The 21,466-nt window shown below is 41.8% G+C and overlaps 1 protein-coding gene across 1 annotated transcript; it reads left to right on the top strand.

The window, feature by feature from the left end:
• Positions 1–1,870: 1,870 nt before the first annotated feature.
• On the top strand, positions 1,871–15,980 carry BET1 (Bet1 golgi vesicular membrane trafficking protein). The gene is made up of 4 exons (XM_075125850.1): positions 1,871–2,127; positions 10,632–10,747; positions 13,282–13,338; positions 14,292–15,980. Exons 1-4 carry the CDS (start codon positions 2,109–2,111, stop codon positions 14,445–14,447), a joined length of 348 nt encoding a protein of 115 aa, XP_074981951.1. The 5' UTR covers positions 1,871–2,108; the 3' UTR covers positions 14,448–15,980.
• Positions 15,981–21,466: the final 5,486 nt, after the last annotated feature.

The following is a 21,466-nucleotide window of genomic DNA, read 5'->3' on the forward strand; positions in this document are numbered from 1 at the left end:
GGTATGGTGACACCCATTGTTTCACGTTCTCTGTGCATATATATCTTCCTACTGTATTTTCCACTGCATGCATTCGATGAAGTGGGTTTTAGCCCACGAAAGTTTATGCCCAGATAAATTTTTTAGTTTCTAAGGTGCCACAAGTACTCCTCTGATACAGACTAACACGGCTACCACTCTGAAACCTTTGCAGCACTAGTGAAACAGCTTTTCTAGCCCCAGATTATTTCTAAAAAAATTGTCACCAGCAGAAATTCCATATACCACATTTTTTAACAAGTAAAGTTGTTTTCAGGGCCCATTTAAAAAGATGGTGTTAATACCAAGTTTTTGTAAATCCCTGCAGACTGGTTAGCTTAATGAGCCACCAGGCAGCCAGCTTTGCTGAAACTAAGAGCAGGCTGGCTGACTGCCTTTATGTCTAAATTACCCATGATCACTGGGTGCCAACTTTCTGATTACAGAAAACGAAACACCCTTGCCCTGCCCCTTCCCTGAGGCCTTACCCCTTCCCCGAGGCCCACCACTGCTCACTCCTTCCCCCCTCCCTCCATCACTTGGTCTCCCCCATCCTCACTTGCTCATATTCACTGGGCTGGAGCAGGGGATTGGGGTGCAGGAGAGGGTGAGGGCTCCGGCTGGGGGTGAGGGCTCTGGGGTGACACCAGGGATGATGGATTTAGAGTGCAGGAGGGGGCTCAGGGCTGGGGTGCAGGCTCCAGGTGGGGTCTCAGGACTGGAGCAGGGGGTTTGGGTGTGGGCTCTCAGTGGCGCTTACGTCAGGCAGCTCCCAGAAGCAGCTAGTATGTCCCTGTGGTCCCTAGGCGCACGAGTGGTCAGGGGCTCCATGCACTGCCCTCGCCCGCAAGAGCTGCCCCTGCAGCTCCCATTGGCTGCAGTTCCCGGCCAATAGGAGCTGCGGAGCCGGCATCAGGGTGAGGGCAGTGTGCGGAGCCTCCCAGGCCGCCCCTATGCCTAGGAGCTGCAGGGATATGCTGGTCGCTTCTGGGAGCTGCATGGAGCCAGGGCGGGTAGAGAGCCTGCCTTAACCCCGCTGACTGGAGCTGCCAGGGTCCCTTTTCGACCGGGTGTGCCCGTGAAAAACGGGACACCTGGCAACCCTAATGATCACTAATTTTGTCACATATTCACACCCTGCTCATCCTGCTGCCACAAGTAATGCCAGAGACTCTCATTGCCCCTTCAAAGTCATTGAGCCAACCCTCTTCTGCATGAAGTGTTAGAGGCATGTGGGATCAGAGGCTCACTGTGACGCTGGGAAATAAGACAGGCGCAAATCTATAGACAGCTCAGTCAACAGATCTGGAGAACGCGGCTGACCCGAGCCGCCATGGCTTTTCCTCGCCGCTTCCGGGCTGGCTTGTGGCGGGCATGAAAGGAAATGAAAGTGAAGGAGTGAGGGGGAGCGAGGCAGGACTAGGGCCCGGGAGAGAAGAGGGAGCATAACAGGAGCGGGCGAGAGGGGCCCAAGGGAGGAGAAAGCGGAGAAGAGAAGAAAGCGGAGAGAAAAGCGAAGCCTGCAGGGGCGAGGGCACAGCACAGGGGGACAGGGCGCAGGAGCTGGCCTGCAGCTGCCGGAATACAGCGCCCGGGGCGGCGCTGGCGGACAGCCACCGCCTGGGGCCAAGGGTGGCGGGGCCCTGCCCCAGGCCCCGGGCTGCTGCGGGAACGCAGGGGTTGGCTCCACGGGCTACCGCTCCGGCCGCCGCCGCGCCACAGGGCTGGCCCCACAGGGCGCCGGAGCGTCCCGTATCCGCCGACGCACTTCCCCGGGCGCCCAGCCCGGGCCCTGCCCACTCCTGCTGACCTGCCCGCCCGCCCCTCCCCTGGCCTTGGAGTCGCGGCTGCGACACAACGGCACGACCAAGGTGGCGCCGCCGCGCCGGAACGCCGCTACCCAGGAGGCCCCGGGCTCGGCCGGAAGGGCCCCGCCCGCGCAGGGACTGCGTTACCCAGAGGGCTGCGGGGCAGCGATGTCGTGGCGTTTGGGGTGACGGGTGGCCCCTGAGGCGGGCCCGGAAGCCGGAGCTTGGCCGCGGCCGCTGAGGCGCAGAGCCCCTTGCTCAGCGGCCCCCCCCGCCGCAGGGATGAGGCGCGCTGGGCTGGGTAAGCGGGGGCCGGCGGCGGGCCGTTGCAGGGCGGATCGGCGCGGAGAAGAGCTGGGGGGCGGACTCGGGAGCTGGGGGGTGACCGGGCCGTGTAAGCAGGTGGAAATGATGCCTGAGTCGTTTCTGTGGCCTCCTTACCCGCGGCCTGAACTCGCCTCTGGCTAAACTCCAGGGCGGTTACCCCAGCCGGGGCTGTGTACCCCCCCCCGCCCCCCGTGAAGTAAGTGGCACTGAGAGGAGGCTGCAGAAGCCAGACACCATCCCAGCGCTGAGCTACTTCTTCGGGGAAGCCCTTGGGATACTTTTCTTTCCACCTCGTTGGTCACCACTTATCAGACCCCCACCACTCCAGCTGCTGCTTTCCTTTACCCGCCCCCTCCCAGTCATTGAGTGTTGTCGTTGTTTCAGGCCTTCTCTCAGTACCCTCGAGCAGTCAGTTGTTTACAGACAGTGGGAGGCCTGAGTCATCTCGGGACCCATATGTAAATCTGTGGTAGAGATCATCCTCCAACCTGCTGAGGGTGGCAGAAAGTGAAAGAAGATGCATTTAAAATGCTGCTGTTGTTTTTGCCTTTTTGTTTTGTGGTATGCTAGTACTAAGCTCGTGGACTCTGTTTCAGAGCCCGTGACTTGAAAAACGTATTTGTAAAATTTATGTCTAGCTGTTTGTTGCCCTTCATTTCCTGCCTGAAGACAAGCTACTTCTGCAGCTGGCATCAAACTTCCGGATGTGTCTAGAGTATGGCTTGGAAATAACCCTGTTGGGTAACAAGAATATTGGCCATTGGAAGAATTATGTAAAAAGGGGGTATGGGAAGTTATGAACATGTTATTGTCTGGGGACGGGCACTATTACTTGTACAGCACATAGCAGTTAAATCCTTTCGCTACTGTAAGGTTGTGATTTTTCCCCTTAATGGGGGAAAAAGTTAAGTAAATGAGAAAAAACATTGTCCAAATTGACAAAACTGTAATTATGTAAATAAAATATAAGAATAAAATAATGGATTACCCAATCTACTAAGTAGTTAGGAGTTAGTTTTGACCAAACCATTCAGAATGTGGTAAAACAGACTGTTACTTAGGCTATGTTTACACTACAGATCCTAGGACAGCATAGCCCATATGGTAGACTCAGCATTTGCCAACAAACATGAATTTTGCAGGTATAAAAACCACTTCCCTTCATAACCTTACCTTTACTGAGAAAAGCCTTCTTCTGTTGGCATAGCTGTGTATACACTGGGAGTTTTGTCAGCAGAGCTATGTCACCAAGTGTGTAGTTTTTTCACCTACGCTCCTGACTGAAATCACTATGCTAGTGTAAATGATATGTGTAGATGAGGTTTTAGACTGTAAGTTATTTGGGCCAGTAGACCATCATTTTGTTATGTTGTTTCTATCATGAGTAGCACAACAGAGCCCTGATTTCTGTCTGGGGGCCTTAGGCTACATCTACACTACACAGTGTGTAGGGTATGTGTAGCTACATGGTGCAGTGAAAAACAGGCTGCATCCATACTGCAGTGTGTAGCTATATGTCAGTGAAAGACTCTGGTGCGGGGAAAGGGCAGCATGGAAAGACTTCAGCAGGTCCCCAAGCCTTTCACTGCAGTGAGAAAAGGCTCTGGCAGGGAGAGGCTGAGCTGTTCCCTGTGGTGGGGAGTTGCTAGAGCCTTTTGCTCTGCTGGAGCCTTCCCCCTGCCACCAGAATCCTTATCTGCAGTAAGGAAAAGCTCTGGCGGCAAAGGGCTCCAGCAGCAGGGAGCTGTCAGAGCCTTTTCCTGCTGCCTCCCCTTTGCTGGAGTCCTTACCTGAAGTGGGGAAAGGTTCTAGAAGTGGGGAGTTGCTGGAATCTTTTCCCCTCCGCCAGAACCTTTCCCTGCTGCCTCCCCCTGCCAGAGCCTTTACCCAGTGCTGGTGTTTTTCCTTGTGACAGGGAAAGGGAAAGTCTCCAGCTGGGAAGCAGTGGGACACTGTATGACTAAAAAGAGCAATGTAGACAGGAAGGCATGGCTCGGGCGAATAGAGAGCCATGTAGGATATGTACCTGAGTACATACCCTGACTATTCAGGCATGTCTGTACTCTACTCACCTAAGCTGTGCCTCCCTGTCTACACTGCTATTTAAACCTGTGCTGGGGGTTGGAGGGCCACCTTAGTACATACTCTACACGCCCTCAAAAGAAGCATACAGTGCAGATATGGCCTTTGACACTACTGCAATACCAACAATATTTTTTTTTAAATGTACAGAATTCAACTGATCTAGGACAATTATTTTACTTCCAGTCTTCCATTCTGATTAAGGCTATGATTTAATCATGGGTGTTTTTAGTAAAAGTCATGGACAGGTCATGGGTAAGAAACAAAAAATCAGGACCTGTGACCTGTCCATGACTTATACCATAAATACCTATTGAATCTTGCGGGTGAGGGATGCCGCAGAGGGGAGGGGGAGCCTGCGGCACCAGTGGCCGGGGCAGGGAAGCCCTGGGGGGCCACCAAGCTGTGGTTGCTCTGGTTGCCGCCGGGGACCACAGCTCAGGCAGTCCCCAGGGCCAGTTGCATTGGCCACCACTCGGGTGTTCCTGAGGCCAACTGCCTGGGGCCTCCAGAGCAGCGGCTGGCTCTGGGGTCGGGACCACTCCAGTTGCAGCTGGCTGCGGGGCCACTCCCGCAGCAGCCTGTGTGGCTGTCCCCAGGGCCGCCTGAGCAGCTGGCCCTGGGGTCAGCCATACTGGCCGCTGCAGAAGTCACAGAGGTCTCAGGAAGTCACGGAATCCGTGACTTCTGCCCCCTCCATGACAAACACAGAGCTCTAATTATGATGCAACTGCATGATACAACATACTCTGCAAACAAGATTTGGGGTAGAAATCTTGATCTTTGCTTTTAAATGCTAGAAGAGAAAAAATTCTGTTATTCTATCAGCCACGTTTCTGACGCTTCTTTGTGTTTGGGATGAATCGTGTTAGTTAAGTAATAGGTTCCATAGCTGTTTCTGAATTTTTCTGGTTTTTTTGTGTGGGTCTAGTTCTCTAATTAAATCACATCAGATTTCCACTGAAGGAATGGTCAGCTTGTAGTGACGGGTCCCTCCAAACACACCTTCAGTAGCTTTTTAAAAAAAAAATGTTTAGTGCCTTTCGCTGTGGTCCTCTGATCAGGGTGGATTTGATTTAAATCATGATTTAAATCACTAGCCAGGAAGACTCTATTTAATCATGGTTTTCTACATAAAAGTGCATTCTTGTTGGTTGTTATTACCTTAATACATATTCTTCACAACTCAGAGATAGATGGAGGTTTTATTTTTAGAAGGTACACAACTATACGTTTTTAAAGTGATTTATTTTGAAAACTTTTCAGATTAGTTTTACAGCTATATCAAAAATTAATGATTGGTTATTTCATTTACCAAAAGTAACTGAAGCAGATAGTTCACCTCCCAATGACTTCATAAATATCTCCAGTTCAAAGGGTTAATCATTAATATTTGGAGGATTTTCTTGCCATGCTGTATTAGGAGGAGAACATCACCAGACAGACATTTAAATAGTTTTATTTAACTAAAACAGCAACATTAAGTATTTTGGTTTTTTTTGTTCTACAGCAAATATATAATATTTTAACAAAACAAGCATCTGTCCCTCACTTCTCACGTTTATCTCCAGACTTCTTCTCCTTGTCCAGATTTATTCCGCCCCCAATCTTCTATTCATTGAACTTTTTGAAACTTTGCACTTTTAGAGAGAAGTATTGACTCTGTGGTCAGAAATTTGCAGAGGGACAACAGAGTTGAGATCTGTTATTTCTCACCTCTATATGTTGTTTCTTTATTTACAAACATTTTTGCTGTTAACAAGAATTTTACTTCTGGAGACACAAATCCACAGTTTGAGAACTGCAAAACTAAGCATCTCTGATGGTATCTTCTAGACTGAGCACTGAGTCCCATTGAGTAGATAGAAGGATTAACCTAAATAATCTATACAGACGCCTGTGGAACCCCCTAAAATTGGTCCCTAATCCATGAACTATTGGAACTCATTTACAAAACTTTTCTTAAACATTACATGAATATATTATCTCATACTATAGAATTAGAATTTATAATCTCTATTCCATGATGAGATATCTTTGAGCCCTAATGTATCTTAATTAAAACTCTTTTTTATCAAAAAAAAAAATTCTGATTTAAATAAAAAAATCCAATTTTTAAAAATTTCTTTTAAAAATCATAGATTTTTATCTATCCCGCCTCTGATTAAAAGTCATGCTTTTTAAAAAGTTTGTGCTCATTATACATTTTAACATTTATGGTAGTTGGGTGCAAATATAGAGACTGTTCCTGAATTCCACAGAGTCTTTGGGAAGTTTGGGCATCCTTATCTTTCGGTCAACCAACCATGGTGTTGATGGTGATAGTAAAAGAACTTTTGAGCTTCCACAATGCGTTCTAGGACTGGTAGGTATTAATACTTCAGGATTTATATCATTTGACCCATGCATCAGAAGTTTAGTATTAATTCGGACAGTATTCTTTGATTTTCTGTTCAGATATGGGATCGGTATTAAATGGGAACATACTTTTCCTGAATGGATGTTTGTACCCATTCCTGGGTCATATTAAACCATTAATGTCAAAGTAACTAAAATATAGGGATTGCCACCAGCTCACTCTGTAATATTGTTTCTTTAAATTTTTCCCCTTTCTTCACTTGTAAGACCTGCAAATTTAAATATGTCTGGATGGGTATACTAAGGTTGAAGGGCTTCAGACACTTCTCCTAATTGCTCATTTCGTGCTACATTGAAGGTAATGTTCAACATAAAAAGGAGGTTGCAAATTGATAAAATTAATTGTTTTGCTTTTCAGCGTTTCCTGTTGGAAAAGATGGGGATCAATATGAAAATTGAAAGGTGGATAAGGAACTGGTTAAAGAGGAGACTACAGTGGGTAATACTGAAAGGTGAACTGTCAGGCTGGAGGGAGGTTACCAGTGGAGTTCCTCAGGGATTGGTTTTGGGACCAATCTTATTTAATCTTTTTATTATTGACCTCAGCACGAAAAGTGGGAGGGTGTTAATAAAGTTTGCGGATGACACAAAGCTAGGAGGTATTGCCAATTCAGAGAAGGACCAGGATATCATACAGGAAGATCTGGATGACCTTGTAAACTGGAGTAATAGTAATAGGATGAAATTTAATAGTGAGAAGTGTAAGGTCGTGCATTTAGGGATTAACAACAAGAATTTTAGTTATAAGATGGGGACGCATCAATTGGAAGTAACAGAGGAGAAGAAGGACCTTGGAGTATTGGTTGACCACACGATGAGTATGAGCCGCCAATGTGATATGGCCGTGAAAAAAGCTAATTCAGTCTTGGGATGCATCAGGCGAGGTACTTCCAGTAAAGATAAGGAGATGCTAGTACTATTATACAAGGCACCTGTGAGACCTCAGCTGGAATACTGTGTGCAGTTCTGGTCTCCCAAGTTTAAGAAGGATGAATTCAAACGGGTACAGAGAAGGGCTACTAGGATGATCTGAGGAATGGAAAACCTGTCTTATGAAAGGAGACTTAAGGAGCTTGGCTTGTTTAGCTTAAGCTAAAGAAGGCTGAGGGGAGATATGATTGCTCTCTATAAATATATCAAAGGGATAAATACTGGAGAGGGAGAGGAATTATTTAAGCTCAGCACCAATGTGGACACAAGATCAAATGGATATAAACTGGCCATCAGGAAGTTTAGATTTGAAATTAGACAAAGGTTTCTAACCATCAGTGAAGTTCTGGAACAGCCTTCCAAGGGAAGCAGTGGGGGCAAAAGACCTATATGGCTTCAAGATTAAGCTCAATACGTTTATGGAGGAGATGGTATGATGGGATAACATGATTTTGGCAATTAATTGATTTTTGGCTTTTCGTAGTAAATAGGCCCAATGGCCTGTGATGGGATGTTAGATGGGGTGGGATCTGAGTTACTACAGAGAATTCTTTCCTGGGTATCTGGTTGGTGAGTCTTGCCCACATACTCAGAGTTCAGCTGATTGCCATATTTGGGGTCGGAAAGGAATTTTCCTCCAGGGCAGATTGGCAGAGGCCCTGGGAGTTTTTCGCCGTCCCCTCCAGCGTGGGGCACTAACAGACTGTTCCTGAATGAAACTAATGTTGAAAAGCTATTAGAAGGCCAGAGTGACTTAAATTTATCGTGTGGCTACGTTGCTATTATGAGGACATTAAAAAATGTCCTGCTTGCTTACAGGTTCATTAAACTTTGTGCTCTGTCATTTCAGTAGATGGTTCCAGTTAGCAGAATATTTGATCTTAAAGAATCCAAAGAAACAATTTTTTGTGCACTTTTAAGATGAGCGTGAATCCTGTATCTTCCTATTTCACAACTCTTGACAGACTCTTACATTTTATTTTAGGAGAAATCTGTTTTATTTAATCTATTCAGTTTCTACTTTCCTACCCAGTCCCGCTCAGATTGGGGCACATTGAGAGAGGTTGTCTACGTAAATTCTTCTATTCTTATGAATACTTATAATTTCTAGAATTTCTGCCATTGCTGCCAGCCACCTGTGCCTTCTTTGGCTGCCTATTACACAGTTGTGCTTACTGCATACTGCTTATTCCCACAATGATAGCACACAATGTTGTGGGACAGTACACACACGGCACTGATTTCTCTCAAAAGTCTGCCCTTTGTACTTCTTCCATACCTGTCTGGCAACCCCATTCCCACTTGAAGTTGTGGTTTATGTAAATATGGGGTTTGCTTATTAAAAAGACTTGGAATGCTTGTTCCATTTGTAAAAGACTGTCTCTTGCAATGATCTTTGATGTATAACTACCGGACTCTGGCTCCAAGCTACAGATTATCGAAGTCCATTGTAAACACGTACCTATTATGATATTCACTTAGTAATGAGTACTATAAGGTTACTTCAGTTATAACTTCATATTTGGCACATGCTTGTGACTCTGCGAAAAGATTCCCTTTGAGCCAACTTTGGTCTTAATCCAAATCTGATTGGAAAAAAATTTAAAAGAATAAAAGAAAAAAGATCCATTTCCCCATTGTTGAGTAACATGATAGTAAAATGGAAGCTTTCCAGTTCATTCATCCTTACTGAAAACTTGTCATCAGGCCAACTGGTGAAAAAAATTTGTTTTTAATCTGCATCTGTAAAAAAACAACCACCAAACAAAAAACCACCGTGGTATTACGGAATATCATAAATCCTTAATATCAGTTATCTAGTTATCCTGTTTTCCTGTGTATGCCTTTACTATGTACAGTACAGTGGGAAATCAGTCAAGAGATAATATCAATCCATTATTCTAGTTTTGATATGATTGCTCTGTCTCCTCTCTCTCAAAACCTTTTCAAAGATGAACTGAGAGAATTAATTTGTCGAGGGGATTCAAACAGTTTTAGTGTGATTTGAAATTTTTAGCTAGTCTTGATAAATGTTGATAGGAACTAGATTGCTCGCTGAAAGTAAATACAATCTCTACTCTAAAATTTAGCAGATAAAAACCCAGGCTTTTATCCAGCCACCTCCCTTGGTATGTCTTCTACTTGTGGCCTGCTTCACCCTGCTATTCCTCTTAGCCCTGCAAAGCTAGACTGTTTTTACTTTGAGTACTGGGTGGTGTGCGTGGGTGGGAGGGGGGAATGCAGGGATCTTGGTGCATATCTCTCCCAGTATGCTGTTTAGCTGCTGGTTGGATGGTCTCTTTATTAGAGATTGGAGGGGGTGAGCATACTAGGCTGATGATTTTGGCACTGACTCTCCTCTACTGGTCAGTCATCTGCCAGTTGACAGTCTGGGTAGCAACTGTGAAGCTCCTTCATCCACCTAGCAGAAGACTTGCCAAGTGCAGCATTCCACCGCAAGGCAGAGGTCTCTTGCTGGTAGAAACATAAGGAAACCTCTGATTACGCAGCCTGTATGTTAATCCTTTTCCCTTTTTATAAACTAAAGGAACATTAAAACCTATATTTCATATAACAGGTTACAAATGTAAACATTTCAAAGTCAAAAATATGAAGACTTACTGAGTAACCTTAACTCCTGAATGCCACATACAGCATAGTTGGAAATGTATACCTTAATATACAATGGACTCAGTTCTACTTTCAGGTATGCTTTTAACATTCAAGCTGTCTTCCTTGGAGAATACACAAATGTACTGTATCTGAGGGCAAAATTGGGTTGTGATATATGAATTAGTTAAATCAAGGTTACCAAAGAACCTTTTAATTTTCCCGATTTCTGAACTGAAAGCTAAACTCAATGTTCTAATTGGCTGAGAGAATATGTATATGTTAACAATGTCTCTTGCTCACTCTTGAGGATGCTGCAGGGATGCACAAGGAAATGCATTTGTAACCATAGATGGACTGGGATCCCCATGATACTGTATTTTGCTTGGATGATATTTCCTGTCTGTAGACCTGATTTACTGGTTTTTTTGTGTTTAGGTGAAGGAGCACCTACTAGTAACTATGGCTATACCAACAGTGGGTATAGTGTACACGAAGAGGAAAATGAAAGGTTAACTGAAAGTCTGCGTACAAAAGTCTCTGCCATAAAATCAGTAAGTATATAATTATAGTGGCATCATCACTTTGATTGAATTAAGTGCACAATAGTGAAGCAGCAATAGAGGAAAAGTTTAGAACATAAATTGAATACCGAAACAAAATATTGCCAGTCAAAAAGCACAGTGCATTCACTCGTGTAGCTGATTTCCTCTTTAATTAGACTTTAGCTCCTGCTGTCCTTTTTCGCTAATCATGAAGCTACTTGCCTGATGAGGACAGCAGAGTCTATACTTACTGCTTATTGTCAACTCCAGAAGTCAGCATTTCCTCGAGTATGACTCACACTGGCCAGGGAAACTAGAAGCCTGGGTTCAGCTCCGTAATTGGCCTGACAACTAGGTTTTTGTTTGTTCCTGTTAATTTAAGAAATTAGACTACTTGTACTTAGCAGAGACAGTAGTTGAAGAACAATCAAGTCCTTTAAGTTGAGGTTTGGACAACTTTTACTACATCTATTTATGAATGTATAATATGGAATAATTATTTTGGAAGTAACATCCTGATTTCCTCAAAAGAAGAAACTTCTTGACTAGGGAGACTCATTCTAGAGACCGAGTACTGTATTTTTAAAGGTTTCAGAGGAACAGCCGTGTTAGTCTGTATTCGCAAAAAGAAAAGGAGTACTTGTGGCACCTTAGAGACTAACCAATTTATTTGAGCATGAGCTTTCGTGAGCTACAGCTCACTTCATCAGATGCATACCGTGGAAACTGCAGCAGACTTTATATATACACAGAGAATATGAAACAATACCTCCTCCCACCCCACTGTCCTGCTGGTAAGCTATTACCAGCAGGACAGTGGGGTGGGAGGAGGTATTGTTTCATATTCTCTGTGTATATATAAAGTCTGCTGCAGTTTCCACGGTATGCATCTGATGAAGTGAGCTGTAGCTCACGAAAGCTCATGCTCAAATAAATTGGTTAGTCTCTAAGGTGCCACAAGTACTCCTTTTCTTTTTGTATTTTTAAAATAAATCCTTTTCTAACTAGAACCCTGAGAGTCCACTCTACTCAACAAGAAACTCCATTTTTCCAATAGTTAATCCATTCCAAAACCTATTAAACATTTTGGAGCCCTCACTATAGGTGCTGTTTCTAGAGATGTGGTGCAAGGCAATGAATTTTACAGAATCAAAGCCCTTACAATCTTATTGCTCAGACTGTTGCTCATAATTAAGCAATTCAGTTCCAATTAGACAAGCATAGAGACATTAGCTTAAATAAATGCTGTCATCTTAAATCATACTTTGAACTAGGATTGTCAAATTGGGGGTTGCATCACAGGTGGTGGTTGGGATTTTGAAGTAAAATCACCAAAACACAGTGACTGCTAAGATCTAGTGGAGTGAACTAAAGGGAGGGAAGAAGAAGCTCTGATTTCTGCTCTCACAGCTTGTCTCTCCTAACCATCTTCCTTACTGCCCGCACTGTGCTATACTCCTGATAAGTGCCACTTAGAATCATCTGCACAGTACCCTCATACAAAAAGAGCAAAAGACCATGGGAGTGGGATCATGACACAAAAAAGTAGGTCATTTGGGTGGCCCCAGGTAGGAAAGTTTGAAATTCTGCTGTCAACATGTTAGTAATATAGCAATAACCTACTCCAGGGTTCAGAGTAACAGCCGTGTTAGTCTGTATTCGCAAAAAGAAAAGGAGTACTTGTGGCACCTTAGAGACTAACCAATTTATTTGAGCATGAGCTTTCGTGAGCTACAGCTCTCTTCATCGGATGCATACCGTGGAAACTGCAGCAGACTTTATATACACACAGAGAATATGAAACAATACCTCCTCCCACCCCACTGTCCTGCCAGGGTGTGCATTAGTTAGGTGATTGCCATATACTTCAGGTGTACTGAGAACCAGGAACACAGACAGTACATTCAGCCATCCAAGCGGTGTGTCAATAACCTAATAACTGCACCCTTGAGTAGCGTATTGCTATGTAAATTTCACCCATATCTTTTAAATTTCTGGAAATTCATGCTATGTCTTCTTCCACTGTGAAGAGTGGTTCTTAGTAAAATGAGAAAAATAGGGAAAAGGCTATAAACACCTTCTCTCTATTCTGAATATTTGATTCCAGAATCAATCTTTATAGAGAACCTAAAAAAAATCCTGAGAAAAATGTATACCATAAAATAATGCCAGTCTTTAGGCTGTATATGTTCTTGTCGTAAACTGATACAACAGAAATGTAGATGCGGTGGTAGCACTACATCACCAGAAGATGCATCTGCATGTCGGGAGATGCATTCAGGTTAGAGCCACTTTGCCATAGGGGGATGGTGTTAAAGTAACAAGTGTCCCAGAGTTGAGGGCCTTATCTATTGCACTTGTGCACAATTTCATAGATGCTTTTCTTTAGCCTCTTTCAAAATATAGCATCCATGTTACTACATCTAGAAAAACACAGGAGATGACAGATATTTTCAGAATGACTTCTCCCAGTATATAATAGTCAAATCTGGTTTATATGGCTCAAATAATATAAGTAATGGTAATGCTCACTTCTTTTATAGCTTTCCATTGAAATTGGAACAGAAGTTAAAAATCAGAATAAAATGTTATCAGACATGGTAAGTATGTAGCAATTAATCTTATTAATTTTTACAGTGATATATACATATGCTTGTTTATAGTTGGCATTTTTTATATTAAGAATCTTGTAGTGACGGGACTAAGAACTTATCCCTTATGTTATATAATACCACAAAAATGTTAATTATTATAGGGACAAAAAGGAGGAACAGTTCTGTCCTCCAAATTGACCGTTAGCTATTATTTCTATAGCAGCAGTGCTTCCTCATGTAAACACTTTGGCCATGTCTGCGCCACTGGGGTAAGTTGACCTAAGTTACACTACTACAGCTACATGAAAAATGTAGCTGGAGTCAACGTAGCTTATGTTGACTTACTGCGGTGTCTGCATTGCGCTGCATCTCTTACTTTAATCTTCTTGTTCCGTGGAGTACCAAAGTTGACCGGAGAGTGCTCTGTGATCGATTTAGTGGGTCTTCACTAGACCTGTTAAATCAACCCCTGCTGCATCGATCACAGCACCATTGATCCCCGATAAGCATAGACATGGCCTTTGTATGAATATAACTTTTAAAGGAGCAGTAAAGATTGGTAGGTCCCAGATGAGTCTAACTATTTCTGCTCCATTAAAGCAAACATGCAATAGGATTTAAAATATAGCTTTGACAAACCTGTACAGGGGGCATGTCAGTGCTAGAATTGATTTTAAAAAATGGAGGAGGGAAGCAAAAATCCAAGAAAATTGGTTACTTGTGTAAGATGGTCTTGTACCTGAAAATAGATAATCAGATGGAATGGACATGAAATGAGGACTTCCCTTTATTATAGGCTAGCAAGATGTAACTGCCTGTTCATATGCTGGTTTGAAATGGTTTTTTAATACTTTAAATATAAGAAGAAAAGACAAATGCAAGAAGTGATTGTGCCTAGAGCATTGTAGCGTGGTATTACTTGCTTAAAATGATTCTCTTTATGTTCTCCTTTTTTATAGGACTCTGACTTTGATTCTACGGGTGGATTTCTAGATGCAACTATAGGCAGACTGAAAACACTCTCCAGAGGGAGCCAGACAAAACTATTGTGCTACATGATGCTCTTTGCACTCTTTGTCTTTTTTGTAATTTACTGGATTATTAAACTGAGATGATGCAAATTATATCCAGCTTTTTTGTGCCACTTCAAGAGAATTACAAAATGGTGTTAATCTGTGAGGACAGACCTTAAATTTACATACTCTGTTGATAAATGTGGTTAAATGGTTATTGTAAATTATATTAGATATCAGTGCATTTGTTATGTATATTTTGTCTTAATGTTTACCATTCCAGAAGCTTTCTTATCATTTCCCCTATTTTCTGGGGTTAACAAATGTTATCATACTACCTTGTGCATATTTACATCTTGGCTCAAGTTACTTCTTGGGGAAGTATCTTTGGAAATGCACAAAAATAAATAAATAAAAAATGCGCCCGCAAGGACAAAATGTGAAGCTTTAACTTTGAATTTCCTTTAATGGGTTTCACGTTTTTAATAAAGTAAAAACAAATATTAACAAAATTAGGGCCTGATCCTGAGCAAGGACCTCAGGATAAGGCTTGTAGCAATTTGCAGATTATAAAAGTATGAAAAAGGCTTATGCTTTTTCAAAACAGATTTATTGTAGCATAGATTAAACCACCTGAAACTACAAGTACAATATCTTCATTCTTGTAATGCTTTGGGTGTGGGTTGGCAAGTTTCTATAAGTATCATGGCTTAGAATTTTAAAATGAAATTAAAAAAAAAAATTCACCTCGCAGGTTAAGGAGGAATTAACTGACCTAAACTGGAAGAATGTTGGTTAATTTTAATTTGAGACCAAGCATTGCTAAGGGCTGGTCTACCCTGGGAATTTACAGTGAGATAGCTATGTTTCTCAAGGTGTGGAAAAATCCACATCCCTGAGAGACATTAGCTATGCAAACCAAACCCCTGTTATAGACAACATTAGGTGGATGGAAGAATTCATCTGTTGACCTAGCTTCTGCCTCTTGGGGAGGTGGATTACCTATGCAGATGGGAGAACCCCTCAGGTGTGCATTGGTAATGTCCACACTGAAGTGCTATCGTTGCACAGCTGCAGCAACATTGTGTATGTAGACAAGCCCTAAGACGAATTCAATATAACCAAATGCCTTTTGATAGTTTGGGGAACCAGCATGGACAAATGCAAATATTTGCATAGCATCTTTCCATTACATTTTATATTTAAGTACTTAAAACTTACTGATTCTATTGAATCGCTGGGGTTTTTATCCTTCGTACATTTGTCAGTTAATGACCTCTTAAAGCTACTTAGCATAATTTTTAAATGTGAAGCCAGATTTATAAGCTCTTATACTGGAGAGTATTATGATGCAAGATAGCACTAATTACCTCTTTTGTTAGAGGCACTTTTATTTATTTGTTGATTAAGCCTTAGTTTTGGTTATTCATAAAGGTAAATTGTTGACTAGCAACTATTACACTGTTAAATGCAGCATACAAAATAGAAACCATTTTCTGGAGATTGAAATGTTATCTAAAAGAAAACTGTGCCTTGCCTAAACTTTCTGGACTCACTATTAAATGCAATATGTTGCCATGACTTGTAGTACTACCCCATTACAAAGTGTAAAAAATAAAGCATGTCTGTGGTATATTTCTTAGCCATATGGATTTGTTCCTGAAAATAGATTGCAGGTTTTGTTCCATCTTATGTAGTCTTTCCTAGCATAAAATACTAAGAGGTTTTTCAAAAGTGCTGATTTTAAAATAATGTTAGAATCAGTATTCAATATTTTAAACAGCAGCATTTAATGATGCAACAATCATTTTGGAAAAAAAACAACTGGTAAACTGAGGTGCATTCTGAATATTTAAGTATCATACTAGTATTAGTCTGGTGGGTAGTTACTTTTATAATCCATATTCAGCAACTTGATTGTGTTTTTCTTATCTACCACGTTTGAAGAGACCTAATTCTAGATAGTCTGCAAAAGAATTAATCTACTGTAGTTTGAGTAGACTTGAAAATGTTTTTGTCAAACATCTAAAAAAATTTACACAAACAAAATGTGCTTGAAACACTGACTCTTACGTAACACATCCTCCGTCTTTAAAGGATGGCTGTTTGTATCACTGTAGGTATGTTGCAATGGCCCTCTGCCCAAGGAACCCTCCATTTTTAACATAAATCTGCCTTCAGGAATTAAAGTCCACTCACTATTCTATTTGTAGGTATTGTAGTCTTTGGGAGTGAGCGTTACCCCCCCAAGCTGAGATACTACAAGCATTATTCAGAATACAGTACATTGCCTCTGACCTCCAGAGCTTTTGCACCTCATCTGTCTTGCCAGGCTTAGCGCTTCCCCCTTTGCTAGTGGCAGGGCCTGGAGCAAATCAGCCCCACTCTGGACAGTGTTTCTTTCCCTTTTTATTTATCAATATTTTCAAGGAAGGCTTTGGGACAGGCCCAAAGAGTGCTCCAAACAAAAGAAACAAATTCACAAACACAAAAGACAGGAAGACACTTCCTATCCCGTCTCTCAGGTGGGGAGTTATCCTGTTATTGGCCCCAGGGTACCCATCCTTCCGCTAAACAGGCATTCAGTTTAGTTGTTTCCCTTGTCAGGAGCAGAGCAGCCCCTCACCCTGGAGAAGCCTATCTTCCAGCTACCACTAGCCCTGCAACAACTTGTCTCTGCCCCTTCTCTCACCAGTTTTAGCCTTTTCTTGATATTACTACCTCATTAGTTTTCTAGGAAAAATAGATCTGATACTTTGGAGAAAAGTGAGGGTATCTTTAAGCATGAAGGAACAGTAAAATAGGAGGAGGGAGTGACACTGCACCCCTTATTCTTCATAGTGAGATATGATTATAGCATAATCATGATGTATTTTATGCAAGATGGGTCATGTAGGATGCCACTGGAAAAGTTATGATTTGCTGAATATGATTATCCCATTTGTATGCATGTATTATTTTTGTATCTGAAGTTATAAATACTATGTATGTGTACTTCAAACCTGGTGACACCTGAGTGATACCCACTAGACAAGATGCTTTCAGTCTAGATAGCTGGCTGGGAAGAGTCTATTCAGGGCAGTGAGCCATGAGGGAAAACAATAGGCCTTAGGAGAAGCTTATCTTCTACCTGGTGACCCTTCCAGGGAACACTCCAGACAGCCCGTGAGTGATGGCTGCTATGACTCTACAAGGACATGTGACCAGGCTATATGATTCTGGACTCCATCTTGGGATGTCAGTATGTTTCTACAAACCAGTCTGGGGACTAAGTTTTGAAACAAAGGTTCCCACCATATGTTAAAGCTATATAAGGCAGGGAGTGACATCTGTTGTTCTTGACTCCCCACCCAAGAAGACTCCTGGAAACACCTGAGAAGCAATGACTGAACTGGGGAAAGTGCTGGACCCCGGCTAAAGAAATTTCTAGCAGGTGTATGAAAGACTTGAGGATTCCAAGCTGTAAAGCAAGCACAGCTTGCCCCTTAAGAATCTGCAGCCTGCTTGTATCATCAGCCAGGGTGAGAATTTGCTAATTCATAGCCCACCTTTCTAGTATCTTAGACTTAGTTTGCGTTTTTATTTACAAGGTAATCTGCTTTGATCTGTTTGCTATCCTTTATAATCACTTAAAATCTATCTTTTGTAGTAAATAGACTTGTTTTTGCTTTCTCTAAACAAGTGAGTTTAGAGTGAAGTGTGTGGGAATCGTAGCTCAGAGGAGCTGTTGCATATTCCTCTCCACATTTGGGGGGGTGGGGGGAGAGCAAACTCAGCTTATACTGTACAGTTCCCTGTGAAGCACAAGATGGTATAATTTTGGGTTTATGCTCTAAAGTGGGTGCGTGTCTGGGACGCTGGGAGTTACCTTGGCTTTAGCCTTTCTACTGTTGGTTCATGCAGTGGCTAGTCAGAGAGCCTGCATGTAACTGCAGCTGGATGTATCCCGACCTGTGTGTATGTTTGGGGAAGTTAAGACGGGGAGCATGTCTGCAGCTTGTCACAGCAGTGCAATATGAGAGTGAACCCAGGCTGGTGGGTCAGAGAGCTCAGTGGTACCCCAGTTCCAGGTGGCACCCTGGAGGGAACCTGTCACAGGGGGGAAAACAAACTCCTTTAATCTGCTATGGTTGCCTAACTTCTCAATATGCTACATCAGAAAAAAAAAAGTTTTGTATAATGTATTAGTAGCACAGTAATGGCCTGATTCCTTAGAATACGTGAGAACTTCATGGCTTTCCTCTCTCCAACCAGAGATTTCTATAGCATCAGTATACGGTACTTTAAATGATGCATCTCTGAGAAATGAGATGTGAAAAGGGTATTTATTTTTAATCACACTAGAGTGCCTCAACTTTAATGGCATTAAGTTATTTTGATATCTCTCGTAGCCTGAAATTATTGGGCTGGGATACAGTTAAGAGCGCAAAGAGAATCTTTTTGCGAATACAGACTAACACGGCTGCTACTCTGAAACCAGTTAAGAGCGTGCAGCTCATGTGGACGGCTGTAGGTTACAAACTATGTGTTTCAGTAGGCTTTACCAGTGCATTTTAAATTATAAAGATGAACAATGGATGAAGTATTGGCCTTTTAACAGAAGTAAATGTGCAGTATGAAGATTTGACTCAGAATCCCAGCCATTCATTTGGAAAAGGTTGAGAGAGAACTTCTGTAGAAATAGAATGACCCTTTCTTGAGGAATATTTCAGTATGTAGAGGATACTATATGTAAGGAGACTATTTGGGGGAGACGATGTCTTGCAACCCCTGTAGTGCAGAGGCCTGGACTCTTACGTTGTTCAAGGTAACAAAAGTCCAACACAGCCTGTTAACATAAAATTACTTGGAAAGTCAGCAGAAGTTAGATTGAATTAATCTAAACAAAAGGGTATTCTTGTACCACCCAAGGATTCCTAAGGTGGTGACTGGTAAGAAAAAGCAAATGGAATAAGAAATTAATGGATCAAAATTGGTGTAAAAAGCTAGGACTAGTTGGTGGACAAAATAAAGAAAGATGAGCTAATCTTCCTATTACCCCTTTTGGGTTCCTTAAAGACTTTGTGGGAAATTCCAATGGTGGAAGACAGGTGGACTGAAAGGAGTGAGCTTTACCATCCTGGGTGCCATCTTCACAGGCTTCTGAGGCCTCAAGATTCATTGTGATAGCACTAAGTCTTCATCATTTTGAGCATGAGAGATGTCCTGAGCAACCCAGCCCAGAGGATATTGTCACCTCCACCAGTTCTGACTAAATCCTGCCCACCAGCTGGACTGTAATACTTGGGTTTCTGCTCTTACTTCTTCTCTCGTTTGTCCTTTTTCCTTCTCTTTCCGCCTTTTGTTTAATAAGAGTTGGGCTTAACCAGCCAAACAACTGCATCTTTTGCAGCACTGCAATGAAGCCAAAGACAATCAAGAGGAGTGCCCGAAGATCCTGATGTTGCTGATGTCAGAGTGGCTTGATAAGACTATGCTGTACCTGTATTTCTCCAGCAGCAAGCACTAGAGACAGAAACTATATTTTCCATCATTGTTTTTCTCCTCTTTCATGTGTGTTTTGTCTTGCAGTGGGATCAGACTTTTACAGCTCTACTCCCGTCTCAAGTAATCTTCTCTTTCCCCTAAAGAAGACCAGCTGTTACCATCTTTAATACCACCTAAAAGATTGTCAACCGAGGTGCATTCTCTATAAAACTGTCTGCAGCTGAATAGAAAGAGAGAGGTTTTCATTTTAACACTTACTTAATACTTTACATTTCAAATCTCTATCATTTCCTTTTCTGTATCTTTAATAAAAGGATAGCTTTTTAATGGTGGTTGTCGACATGCTGGCTGACGTCTCTGCTCAACCCCTTGGCCTAAACCATCTTTAACTATTTAGTGTTGTACAATGACAAGATCACTAACACCTGTGACTTTCTGGGCCCATTTATTCCATTGAAATTAACACCACTCAGAAATAAGCACTGGCCTCTGGATAGCTTTAGATACAACAAAATATCATTACTTAGAACATTTCATAATTCATACCAAAAATGTTAGTCTCTCCATAGATCAGCAAATATTTGAGTGCTATGATATGGTCTTATGGTCATAAAATACTCTGCATTTACTCACTACAGATGTGGGTGCTATACGAAAACTAGTCCACTCACTAGTATTGTGTCAAATGCACAAATATTAGAGCTGAATAACATTTTTCAACCAAAACTATTGGTGAAAAGTGAAAATTTGGGTTGACCACAACACTTGGCTAATTTGCATTGATTTTAGCAAATTGTTTTGGCAAAAAAACCCCAGTTATGCTTTGACATATTTGAAACTAAACATTTCAGTTTGAAACAACTATTTGAAATTTCCTTTAATGTTGCTAAAAACCAAATGTTAAATGCAACATTATTTTCTGGGTCAAACAAAAATGTTTGATTCAGCTCAAAATGGTTTTTATTCTTTTTTAGTTTTCAGAACTGCCACCAAACCAAACTGTCGGTTATTCACACAGTTCTCCAATGTATATTGTAATTATCTTTGCTTTTGTTTTTAAATTTAATTGCTGTGGGGTTGGGGTTTTTTAAAATTAGTAATTTTAAATGGCTCTTGCACTTAATGCAAATGGTATTTTACTGTACCAGCAAAACAAGTATTTCCAGTTGCAATGTACTTTTATATTAGCTGTCATGATGCTTAAAGGAATATCTGCTTTAAAGAATTAACCCCACAATGCTGTGGAGATTCCTTAAGACATACGTTATGATTTATCATTAAACTGTGAAAATTCTCCATTTTAATGAGCAGTAATCCCATCAAAAGCATTCTTTTTGCAGTAAAATGGTTTTTGACAGTTGATTTTTTAATATGTTTCAGTTTAAAAGGCTTTGTTCTCATCTAAAAGTGGTGGAAGGAATAACCAGAGTCAATTTTGAAGGTACAGATAAGGTTGAAATGTAAAGACTAATTCTGATTCAATGTAAGTATAATGTAAAACTAACCTTTACATTTATTGCAAGCAGCTGTACATTGCATGACAGGGACTTCTGTAACAAATTATGCTAATTTGTCCAATCAAATTTCATTTGTCACATATTTGTACTTTAAAGCAATTACAATTTACGGCACTG

This window comes from Caretta caretta, chromosome 2 (genome assembly GCF_965140235.1).
Source record: "Caretta caretta isolate rCarCar2 chromosome 2, rCarCar1.hap1, whole genome shotgun sequence".
Classification (NCBI taxonomy): domain Eukaryota; kingdom Metazoa; phylum Chordata; order Testudines; family Cheloniidae; genus Caretta; species Caretta caretta.

Excerpts from the sequence above, each read along its gene's own strand:
- BET1 (XM_075125850.1), top strand. Across the intron at positions 10,748-13,281 it reads AAGTCTCTGCCATAAAATCA|CTTTCCATTGAAATTGGAAC; the intron begins GTAAGTATATAA and ends CTTCTTTTATAG. Across the intron at positions 13,339-14,291 it reads ATAAAATGTTATCAGACATG|GACTCTGACTTTGATTCTAC; the intron begins GTAAGTATGTAG and ends CCTTTTTTATAG.